The sequence below is a fragment of the Mobula hypostoma genome, chromosome 6 (genome assembly GCF_963921235.1).
Source record: "Mobula hypostoma chromosome 6, sMobHyp1.1, whole genome shotgun sequence".
Classification (NCBI taxonomy): domain Eukaryota; kingdom Metazoa; phylum Chordata; class Chondrichthyes; order Myliobatiformes; family Myliobatidae; genus Mobula; species Mobula hypostoma.
In genome coordinates, this window is record NC_086102.1 from 77,512,588 (window position 1) to 77,525,566 (window position 12,979).

The 12,979-nt window shown below is 38.0% G+C and overlaps 1 protein-coding gene across 1 annotated transcript in view; it reads left to right on the forward strand.

Annotated features, from left to right (window-relative positions):
• LOC134348721 (adhesion G-protein coupled receptor G2-like) overlaps positions 1–12,979 on the forward strand; it is a 189,144-nt gene that overhangs the window by 142,722 nt on the left and 33,443 nt on the right. Inside the window, exon 43 of the mRNA XM_063052526.1 lies at positions 11,967–11,999. Within this exon, the coding sequence (XP_062908596.1) occupies positions 11,967–11,999 (33 nt within the window). The remainder of the gene's footprint in view (positions 1–11,966; positions 12,000–12,979) is intronic.

The following is a 12,979-nucleotide window of genomic DNA, read 5'->3' on the forward strand; positions in this document are numbered from 1 at the left end:
TATCCACGAACTCCACACAAACTAATTTCACTTAGTTACATAATCAAATTTATTCAGATTTTTGAAACCTTTCCTTCTTTCCCCTTACTCCAAGATTATTAGATTCTCCAGATATTTAACAGAACTGGACACATTGACCCATTGCACCATTTTGAAATTTCTATTTCCACAGTATGGATTTAATTTCTTTTTTTTTTAATTTTATTTTTATTTGGATAAGGAATTCACAATTATCATGTACTTTTTTCACACATATAACCTTTTCCATTTTTTATATGTATAAAACTACAATTATTTATACATTCTTAAGTACACATTGAGATGATATAAAAGGAAAATAAACATTTAAATAGATAATTATGTACTGTGGTAAATCTAACCTATTAGGCTAAGTAATGAAATTAGTTGTTAAGAAAAATGGTAATAATAGTTTCCATACAACCCTTCTGGACCATTTCCACTGGTCCAAAATGTTGCATACAAGCCTATATACCAACCATTGTAGGTGCTTATATCCCAATTTGTTCGTGCTTGTTCCTGCCCGCAGACATAATTATCCAATCCCTATGTACTTATTTACTTAATTTTTTCATTTTTTTTTATCCCTTTCCCAAATCTTTCCCTTTACTTGTGTTAATTCTCTATTTTCCAAAAAAAAAACAAACATTTAGACTAGGGGTGCTTACGTTAGCAATATTACTGTGTTGATGAGAAGAGCAATATAAATCATTAGGAGAGTCATCTAAAGTCTGCTCGCATTGGGGTTATATATTCAATCCATTTATTCCAGATTTGATAAAATGTTTCTTTTTGAGTTCTCAGGGTGTAAGTCAACTTTTCCATTTTAAATATTTCCAAGATAATTTCGTACCAATCTTCTAATGTAGGTGGTATTGGATTTAGCCATTTTCTAGTGAGTGATTTCTTACTTGCTGCTAAGAGTGCCTGCAGCAACTTTATATCTTCCTTCTGTTCAAGGAACAATACATGCCCCAAATAGAGCGTCTCAAAGTTCAGAGGTATCTGGGACCCAAGTACCTTAACTAATGTTCTATGAATACCTTCCCAAAATAGACTTAATTTAGGGCAATCCCAGAGAATATGAAAATGATTTGCCTCCTTGGAGCCGCACCTTCTCCAACACATCACATTTGTATCTTTATATTTTTCCTGATATGGGGTCTTGAAGTATCTTATAATGTTTTTCCAACAATGTTCCCTCCAAGTCAAAGAATTAGTCGAGGACCATTGAAAGCTGCAGATTTTCCCCCAAGCCTCCTCTGAAAGTACCAACCCCGCTTCTTTCTCACACTTCTCTTTAATATACAGTGTATTTACATTTTTAGCATGGGAGAGTGCATTATATAGGCGAGAAACTGATTTACTAGGTATTGAACTGCAAGCCGAATTCAGAATCTTGAAAAATTCTAATCCTACTGTTGATAGGTCTGTATATCTACAACTCTGGTTAACATAGTTTCGTATTTGAAGGTACCTAAAAGAGTCATTATGTTCTAGGCCATGTTTGTCCTGCAGGATTTGGAAACTTTGTAATACTCTTTTATCTATAAATGAGAGGTAGGTTGTAAGACCTTTCTTTATCCATAGCTCAAATCTTTTATCTCCTCTGTTGGGAAGGAATTCGGTATCATATGCACACCATCTAAAGAGTTTTAACATGTTATTAATTCCACATGAATTAATCACCTTCTGCCATATTTTTAATGTAAGATTTATCCAAGCATTATTAAATTTTTCCAACTGGGCCATCAATCCTTTGTCAGCTATTGAGGCCTGAAGAGGAAAACTGTCAACTAATCCAAATTCTATTTCCTTCCATCTAGCCTTATATTCCCTATTACAACAATATAACAGGGGTTATCTGTGAGGCATAAAAATAATTTCTCAGGCAAGGAAGAACCATACCTCCTCTTTCCTTCCCTAACTGTAAGGTGTTATATCGAATTCTAGGTTTCCTTCCTTGCCAAATGAAGCGGGAAATCCATTTGTCCCATTCCCTGAATTGATTATCATCCACCTCCACTGGTAAAGTACGGAAAAGATATAATAACCGAGGAAGAATATTCATTTTTATAGTATTTATCCTTGAATTTAAACTTAAAAAGGGGATAAGATTCCATCTATGCATATCTGCTTTTATCTCTGAGATTAATGGCCCATAATTTACCTGTGACAGTGTTGAAAGATCCTTCGGTAGGGTTATTCCTAAATATTTTAATGATTTAGCTTCCCACTTAAGATCGTATGTATCCTGCAATTTTTTTGGATGGTGTATAATTTAGGGACATAACCTGCGTTTTCTTTGCATTTATTTTATAACCTGATATTTTCCCAAAGTCATCCAACAGTGTAAACAATCCTATAAATGATTTTTCTGGTTCACTCAGATAGACCAAAACATCATCTGCGAATAACGCCACTTTCTGTTCAATCCCTGCCACCTTGATACCTTTTACGATTTTGCTCTGTCTTATTAATTGGGCAAGTGGTTCAATATATAGCGCAAAAAGGAGAGGAGAAATTGGGCATCCCTGTCTAGTGCCTCTCTCTAAAATGAAGGAGTCAGAGAGGTCCCCATTTATCTTAATTCGGGCTGTAGGGCTGTCATATAGAGTTTGAATTACTTTAATAAACCTTTCTTGAAAGCCGAATCTTCCTAACACTCTGTATAGGAATGCCCAACTAACCGAATCAAAAGCTTTCTCAGCGTCCAATCCTACTACCATTGTCTCTGTCTCGTTCTTATTAACCTGTTCTAATATGTGCAGAGTTCTCCTTATGTTGTCCTGTGTTTGTCTTTGTTGAATAAATCCAGTCTGGTCTAAATGGATTAGGCCAGGTAAAAAGCTTTTCCAATCTGCGCGCTAATATAGATGTAAATAGTTTGTAATCTAAATTAAGAACACTAATTGGCCGATAATTGCCACATTCTAGTTTATCTTTACCCTCTCTAGGAATAACTGAAATAATCGCTCCTCTCCAGGAAGGTGGAGTTTCTCCTCTCTGCAAGATCCAATTAAAGGTGTTAAGTAATAATGGGGCTAACTGTGTCTTCAGGGACTTGTACCACTCTGAGGTAAACCCATCAGAACCCGGGGACTTTCCAGCCTTTAACCTAGAGATGGCCACATTCAATTCTTTGACAGTTACTGGTTCTAATAAACTTTCATTTTGTAAATCTGTAAGTTTAGGTAGATCTAAAAAATTCAATACACTGTCTATATAGGGCTCATTGGGGGCCCAGGGTTGGGAGTACAGCTCTCGATAATATGTTTCAAAACTCTCTTGAATTTTCCCTATTGTACTCTACACAAGCTTTGTCTTTGGATTCTTTATTTTATGAATTGTATTGTCTGCTTGTTATTTTCGTAATTTATATGCTAATAATCTAGCTGATTTACCTCCTACTTCATAATTCTTTTGTCTCAGGTAAAGAAAATTTCTTTGAGTTTCCAACGTATAAATATCATCAATTTCACTTTGCAATTTCCTAATTTCCTGTTTTCGATTTGAATTACTTTTGTTGCTATCTACAACTTGAAGTTGTTTTAATTTTCCTTGAAGGTCTGCTAATTTTTGTGCATTGATTTTTTTCATGTGAGTAGTAATGGAAATAATTTTCCCTCTCAGTACAGCTTTCAATGTATCCCATAAAATCACTGGTGATGTTTCTCCCGTGTCATTAAGGTCTAGATATTCTTTGATTTCTCCCCTTAATCTCTCCATTACTTCCGGGTTATTGAGTATATGTGAGTTTAGCCTCCATAGTGTTTTCCTCATTTTCCTTTCCAGGATTAGAAACATAGAGACTGGGCTATGATCCGACAGATCAATTGTTGCAATATTACAGTTTTTTATCCTGAGTCTATCTGTATTAAAGATAAAGAAATAGTCTATCCTTGAATAGGCTGAATGAGGGAAAGAGTAATATGTATAATCTTTACTAGTAGGGTGTAATTCCCTCCAGACATCTATAATTCCCAACTCCTCCATCAATGAATTCACTTTCTGAGTCAGAGGTTTATTCTGAGTAACTATTCTTGAAGAATCTAATATAGGATTTAATCTAATATTAAAATCCCCTCCACAAATTACTACCCCTCGAGAACTGACCATTAGGTCAAAAATGTGTCTATAAAATGACCATTCACTACCTGGAGGAGCATAAACATTCAGCAATGTTATTTCTGTACCTTCTATTCTTCCTGTGATTTTTACAAACCGTCCTTCTTTGTCTCTAGTCTCTGAAATATGTTCATAATTAAGAGTACTTGATATTAAAGTAGCTACCCCTCTTTTGTGACTCAATTTATATGATGAATAAAATATATGCTTAAAGCCCATTCTTTTTAATTTTCCATGTTCAGATTGGCTCATATGTGTTTCCTGGAGGAAAGCTATTTGTGCCCTCTCTTTTTTCAATTTAGACATAATCTTATTTCTTTTAATTGGATTCAAAACCCCATTAACATTATAGGAAATTATTTTTACCAATTCAGTTTGCATTTTTCTCTAGTAGAAAAAAAGCACTCTCCTTTTCTAACCAAACAGTAAGCAATCCCTTCTCAACAGTAAACCAAGACATATAACCACACCCTAGACATTTCTGAACGTATAACATTTGAAAATTTTTCCCGACTTCCCACAGTGAGGCCTGAGCACCGACCCGCCTCAGGTCAGAGGGATAACCTCTATCTTCACCCTGTGTTAGAGGGCCCTCAGCAGTTTGAATAATCATAGAGAATTTTCTCCTATTTATGTCTTGACCATGTTGCTATCATTCAAGTTATTCCGCCTAGTTTATTTTCAGTTACCAGTTTTCATTTTACTTTTAAGTCCGATTTACTCTTTTCAGTCATTTCTCTTAATTAATCTGTATTCTCTGTACATTCGCGTCTGAATATTTGCAGCTTTTCCTTGTAGTTTGACACTCTGTTTCGAGTGGAGCGTCCTCGCCCCACTAACTGCCACGACTTCTGCCGAATCCTCTCCAGTAGCGACTCCGGTTGGGTGATAACTTTAATAGGTAGTCCCCGGTCCGCCAGGTCCGACGTTGCCTCCTCCACCGTAGCATAAGTTTTTGTCCCTTCGTCGTAAAAGACTCTCAGCCGAGCTGGATACAGGGTCTGGAATCTGATGTTGTTTTCCTTCAGGACTCTCCGTGTTTCCGTATATTCCTTCCGTCTGGCAAGAATCCCCGGTGCGTAGTCGTGGTCTAAACTGATTTTGCAGTTGTTCCACATGAAACCTTTCTTTTGCCATGCTCTTTTAAGCACCTCTTCCTTCGTTCTGTAACTGAGAAATCTGATCAGAATCGATCTGGGCTGGGCGCCTGCCGGAGGCTGTGGTGCCAACGCGCGGTGAGCCCTTTCTATCTGTGGGTCTTTTGCGGCCGGTATATCAAGGTTCTCTCTAATCAGCTTCTCCACGAAGGGAATCATCAATCCGGGTTTACCTTCGGTTCCTTCGGGAACTCCGTAGATCCTCACATTTTCCCTTCTCGAGCGGCCTTCTTGATCTATTAGTTTCCACTGGAGCTGGTCTTGTAGCTTCAGCATTTCTGCTATCACTTCCTCGGCGTTTTGTAGCTTCTCTTCAATTCCAACAATCCTCGCTTCGGCTTCATCTATCCGCGAGTTAGCTTTTACTATTTCTCCTTTAATATCTTCCAGCTGTTTGCTGTTATCTTGTCGGAACTCGCGAATCTCTCCGAGAATCAAAGACAGAGTCACCGATTCCCCCTCATTATCTCCGTCCTGGCTTGCCATGGGGGAGCTAGGCCCGTCGCCTTGCTGTATCTCTTTATGTTTATCAGCCTTCGAAGCGGACTTTTTAATCTTGTTCTTAGACATCATCCTTGCCCCTTTTATTAATATAGTTATGCAATATTAAGTATTTGTCTAAATTCGATTTTGGGGCAGTTTACCTTCTATTTTGTCGAGAGACCTTTTCCTTACGCCGCCATTCCCTTGATGACCCGGAAGTCCCCCCGCCGGATTTAATTTCAACATCAGAATCAGAAACATTTTATTGCCAATGTGTGAAACATACCAGAATTGATTGTGGTTTGGTGCCGAACATAAAACACAGGACAATATCATAATAGACAATACAATAGCAACCAACAATTTAGAAGACAATAGAGCAACAGCCAGAAATAATCACCGATTAGCACAAACGTTAATAATCAAACTTGATTAAATACCAATGTATGAACAAAATAAATATCAACAGCACAAGGAAAGCAGGAAAGACCATTATTCAGGGACAGTTGGGGTTGTGGTATAACACCTGAGTGAGTTTTGTTGAGCAGCTGAATAGTGACAGGAAAGGAGCTTCGGAGATGATGTGGTGATGGACTTGCAGCATCTCCCTGTTGGTAGTTTGGTGAATTGGTGACTGTTAGGGCAGGTGGAGTCTGAGGTAATTTGCTCTTCTCCACTGTGTGAACCACTCACTGCAAACTGGACTTGGAGAGGGAGGAGACGCGGAAAACCAAATGGTGATAGAGGTGATCGCAACACTCTCAGTGATGGCTGGGTAAAAATTCATCAGGCTCTGCCTGGAATTGTTAAGTTTCCTAAGCTGGCATAGGAAGAACAATCTCCACTTGGCTTTCCCAGTGAAGAAGGTAACATGCTTGTTCCATCTCAATGTGTTGATAATGGTAGTCGCCAGGAATTTGAATTATTTGATCGCAGATACACCCTGACCATTAATTTCCAAGGGAGTTAGCAGGTAGAGGTTTGTCAGCAGAAGTGAATCCTCATTTTCCTGCCTCAGGACTCACACACCATGTTGAGAAAGAGTTATTACCCCTCTCACTCCCCCACCCCAGCCATCAGGCTCTTGAACCAAAGCAGTTCAAAACTGTTATCCATTACGGACAACCAGGCACATCCTGTCCATGACCTACTGAATAAGCAGCGGTGAACCCTTTCAAACACTCATTCAGCTCCGCTGTCACAAAGATCGTTACAGAAAATCTTGCCTTCCAAATGCAATAAGCATATACAACAGTTCATATCTGTGCAACAGGAGAACACACATCATAGTACAATAGTCTCAGCTTTATTATTTCATACATTATTATTACACACTATTGCATATTGGTAAAATTATTATTGTGTATATTATTATTCTACACTATTATTAGTTAATATTATTATTATTAATACTGCTAAGTGTGTTTTTAAATCTTGCTGCTGTAACAAAATAACTTCCCACTCAAGATCAATAAAGTACTTATTATTATTATTATTATTATTATTAACTTCTTTTAACTTCACTTGCTCCATCACTGAAATACTGAAATGTTCCCACAACCTATAGAATCACTATCAAGAAATTTATCTGATGTTCTTGACATTTTTTGCTTATTTATACTATTGTTGTTATTATTATTATTATTATGTCTTCCTGTTTGTATTTTCATGGCTTATTGTCTTTTGCACACTGGCGCAAATTGGTGCAGTCTTTCTTTGATTCTACTATGGTTATTATTCTATTATGGATTTATTGAATATGCCCACAAGAAAATTAATCTCAGGGTTGTATCTAGTGACATGTATTTTGATAATGACTTTATTTCAAACTTTTTAAACTTTGATAGTATTAAGCTTTCTAAGGAGTTAAGATTCCTTCCTCTTTCCAATATTTTTATTATTAATTTTACATATAAAAATACAGAGTACAAGAAAAAAATATATATCAATACATTATACTAAATCACATATAAAGACTCCTTACCCTATATTCATACAGATTAATTAATTTGTAACATTGAAATATAGTAATTATATATATTAAAAAATCTAACCCACTACCAAGACCGAAGCTGATTAGTAAAGAAAAAAAGAAAAAAGAAATTATTAGCCATCATCTGTGCTTTAACAGCAAATCAAAGGTTTTGAAAATAATTCAAAAAAGGTCCCCACAATGTTTGAAAGTCTTGGCTAGATTCAGGGATTGAACATCGAATCTTCTGTAAATTTAAACATGACACCACATCATGTAACCATTGGGCATGAGTAGGAGGGGCTGCATCTTTCCATTTAAGCAAGAGCGTCCTTCTGGCCATACGAGAAACAAAAGCCAAAATGTGCAAGTCAGGTGACTCCAAAATAATGAGATTCCTTCCTAATGAGTGGCTTCCATTATTTTACACAAGCAGACCAGTTGAGATCAAAACTGTAAATTTGAGAATTGTGAGCTTTTCTGAAAGTTTTGTGTGAAAGTAGTTTCCAGAATCAGAATCGGTTAGGTTTAAGACTATTGGCCTATATTGTGAAATTTGTTGTTTTGCTGCAGCAGTACATTGCAATACACAATAATAAAACAAAAACTGTATATGAAAATAAGAAATATTTAAAAAACTAATTTAAATAAATAGCGCAAAAGAAAGCAAAACAGAAAAAAAATAATGAGTTAATCTATGAGTGTTCATTGTCCATTCAGAAATCTAATGGCAGAGGGGAAGAAGCTATTCCTGAATCATTGATTGTGTGGCTTCAGGCTCCTGCACTTCCTTCTTCCTTGATGGTAGCAATGAATAGAGGACATCTCCTGGGAGATGGGGGTGCTTAATAATGGATGCTTCCTTTTTGAGGCATTGCCTTTTGAAGGTGTCATCAGTACTGAGGAGGATAGTGCCTATGATGGAGCTGGCTGAGTTTGTAATCCTTTGCAGTTTTTTCCAATCCTGTGCAGTGGCTCCTTGGTTCCAGACAGTGACGCAGCCAGTTACGTGCAAGAGTCTTTGGCGACCGACGGAATCTCCTCAAACTCCTAATGAAATATATTGCTGACATGCTTTCTTTGTAATTTCATCAATATGTTGGGCCCAGGATAGATCTTCAGACATCTTGACACCCAGGAACTTGAAACTTATCACCTTTTCCACTGCTGATCTCACGATGAGGGTTGGTGTTTGTTCTTTCGACTTCCCCTTCCTGAAATCCACAGCCAATTCTTGCTCTTACTGATGTTGAGTGCATGATTGTTGTTGTGCCACCGCTCAACCACTGATCTATCTCATTCCTACTCATCACCCCCTGAGTGATGAAATGCTTTGAGAGGTTGGTCATGACTAGACTGAACTCCTGCCTTAGCAAGGACCTTGACCCTTTGCATTTGCCTATCACCACAATGGGTCAACAGCAGAGGCAATCTCAATGTCTCTCCACATGGCTTTAGACCACCTGGGCAACACAAACACCTACATCAGGATGCTGTTCATTGACTATAGCTCAGCATTTAATAAAATCATTCCCACAATCCTGATTGAGAAGTTGCAGAACCTGGATCTCTGTACCTCCCTCTGCAATTGAGTCCTCGACTTCCTAACCGGAAGACCATAACCTTTGCAGATTGGTGATAACATATCCTCCTCATCGATGATCAACACTGGCGCACCTCAGGGCTGTGTGCTTAGCCCACTGCTCTACTCTCTATATACACATGACTGTGTGGCTAGGCATAGCTAAAATACCATCTATAAATTTGCTGACAATACAACCATTGTTGGTAGAATCTCAGGTGGTGACAAGAGGGCGTACAGGAGTGTGATATGCCAACTAGTGGAGTGGTGCTGCAGCAACAACCTGGCACTCAACGTCAGTAAGATGAAAGAGCTGATTATGGACTTCAGGAAGGGTAAGATGAAGGAACACATACCAATCCTCATAGAGGGATCAGAAGTGGAGAGAGTGAGCAGCTTCAAGTTCCTGGTTGTCAAGATCTCTGAAGATCTAACCTGGTCCCGACATATCGATGTAGTTATAAAGAAGGCAAAACAGCAGCTGTACTTTACTAGGTGTTTGAAGAGATTTGGCATGTCAACAAATACACTCAAAAAATTCTATAGTTGTACTGTGGTGAGCATTCTGACAGGCTGCATCACTGTCTGGTACAGAAGGTTGTAAATCTAGTTAGCTCCATCTTGGGTACTAGCCTACAAAGTACGCAGGACATCTTCAAGGAGGGGTGTTACAGAAAGGCAGTGTCCATTATTAAGGACATTCAGCACCCAGGGCATGCCCATTTCTCACTGTTACCATCGGAAAGGAGGTACAGAAGCCTAAAGGCACACACTCAGTGATTCAGCAACAGCTTCTTCCCCTCTGCCATCTGAATCCTAAATGGACATTGAAGCTTTGGACACTACCTCACTTTTTTTTAATATACAGTATTTCTGTTTTTGCAGTTAAAAAATCTATTCAATATACATGATTGATTTACTTGTTTATTTATTATTATGTTTTATTTATTTATCTGTTTATTTTTTCTCTGCTAGATTATGTATTGCATTGAACTGCTGCTGCTAAGTTAATAAATTTCACATCACAAGCTGGTGATAATAAACCTGATTCTGATTCTGATTCTGACAACAGTTGTGCAGTGGTAAATTTGTAGATGGTGTCTGAACTGTGCCTAGCCACACGGATATGGGTGTAGAGAGAGTAGAGCTGAGGGCTAAGCACACACCTTGAGTTGCGCCAGTTTTGATTGTCATCGAGAAGGAGATTTTATTTCTGATCTCCACTGATTGTGATCCTCTAATGAAGGAAGTCAAAGATCCATTTGGAGAGGAAACTCCAGAGACACAGGTTTAGGAGCTTTTTGATTAGTGTTGACGGTAAGATGGCGTATTGAGGGTAAGATGGTCTTTTGAGGATATGATAGTCTTGGACTTTGAGCAGTAATCAATAAAAAGCATCTTGATGAAAGTATTACTGTTATCTAGTAGTCCAAGGCCGTGTGGAGATCCAGTGATCTTGCATCTGTTGTAGACCTATTGTGGTGGTAGACAAATTCCAGTGGGTCCAGAGCCTTGATTAGGCAGGAGTTAAAATGAAATTCCTCTTGCTTTCTCTTTTTTCCATGACGTATTGTCTCAAAACCAGAAGATACGTTTGCCAACTGACCTGCCTTTGGAAGAAATACCCACCATAATCTTTCATAACTTTGAGTGCCTCTGTGACACCTTCTCTCAATTGCTTCCAGCTCTCAAGAAGTTTTGTGAATGGCAGTATAGCAGTATTTTGGTGCCAGCAACCCGTGTTCAATTCCTCTGCTGTTTGTAAGGAGTTTGTATATTCTCCCTGTGACCACCTGGGTTTCCTCTTGGTTCTCTGGTTTCCTCCCAAATTCCAAAGGCGTATATCTGCATAGGTTAAATGGTCACAAACAAGAGAAACTCTGCAGATGCTGGAAATCCAAGCAACATACACAATGCTGGAGGAACTCAGCAGGCCAGGCAGCATCTATGGAAAAAAGTACAGCGTTTTGGGCTATAACCCTTTGGCAGGTTAATTGCTCATGTGGATGTAATAGGACAGCATGGGCCTATTGGGCCAGAAGCAGCTGTTACTGTGCTACATCTCAAAATAAAAAATCAAGTAGATTCTACAGTCACCCTGTTTATTTACTAAAGTCAATTATTAGGGTAGGTTACTCCTGTACCCAACCCAAGGACCTGACATCTTTCCTATTGAATTGTTCTACAGAAAGTGCATAGGTTTTCCAGCTGAGATGTAAACAGTTTTCAAGAGCATTTCTAAATTACATCCTATTTTACTTTATCTCTGCTGTGGAAATTAGCAAAACCTCCAATATTTTTAGTATTATGAGAACAACATCAAACAGAATGTTTGAGGTGGCAGGTCTGGAAATGTTGTGGGAAATGATCACCTTAGATTAATTTTTAAACTGCAAGTTCCTTGATTTGAGTTGAAAAGTTAGTAAGAACATAAAATTAAAACCTGCCTGGTTGTCAAGTGCTGGAGTAAATTCTGAGGCCTTATTAAGCTAATTCAATATTTAATGTTTTATGTTATAATCATTGCACAGTCTTTTTGTTAATCTTTTGTTCTGGATACTGAAATGCAGCAGGATAATGTCTGGTGGTTACTTGTCTGATCTGAAATGTTATGATTTCCTTACAGGGAACAGCACTGTCAATGCAACATTAATTCCAGGTATGGAAAACCCGATTTTTGTAGATTTAATACTAGCAAGCAATTACTTTAATTATGCTGTTAAACTGGAGAATGGTTATGCATTTGATCACAAAACAAAGGGCAAGCCTCTTCTGCTCTGTGAGTAGGCTCCTTGAAATAGTTATCCAGTTAGCCCATGGCCTTTTAAAGGGCTTGCCAATGAACACAGCTCAAATGTTTCATACTGACTTATCTAAATTTTTCCCACGTTTCACAGCCTGAACTCATTTGGTTTCTTCTGGCGTTCCCATCACTAAGCTGTTTTATGGGAAAACTTCAGGAAGAGCAAATCATTCAAGAATAAATAATGTCATTAAATCCTGGATGGAATTCTAACAATCTCTTGATGCGGAGTTACTGTACACTCTCTATGTTGAAGTGCAGTATCAGACTTCCCAGAAGCTTCCCAAAAATTAGTTCCTGAGGCTCTACTAATACAAAATTCAATTGTATTCTAGGAGAGTTTCTGGTGAAACTGCACCAAGTGATATCATAATGTGAAAAGAACAGTTCTGTTTTCATTTCAAATCTGGTGGAAATGCCTTTGATGCACCTCTAAGTAACACAAGTATCACTCTTCTCTTTCCAGCTGTCGGCTCAACTGTTGAAGTGAACGTTACGGGTATAGAAAATGTGTACAATTTTTGTACTGCTGATCATCAATCATGCTTTCTTATACAACACAGCTTTAAATGAATGATAACTGTTGGCTTTACTACAGGTGCTCCCATCCTATGCACAACTGAATGAATGTATATAGTTGTAAGCTGTGAAGGAAGAGATTTGCAAATATATCAATTTTCATTGATGGAATTTTTGAGAGTCTTATAATTTATTTATTTTTAAGGCTAACCAGTGCCTGGGATCGGGAATAAGAGGGCGCTAGCATACATTGGGTGACTCTCTGCGGGCTGCGGGCTGCAGGAAATTGTACCAGTTTTCCCCTTAAATATACTCCT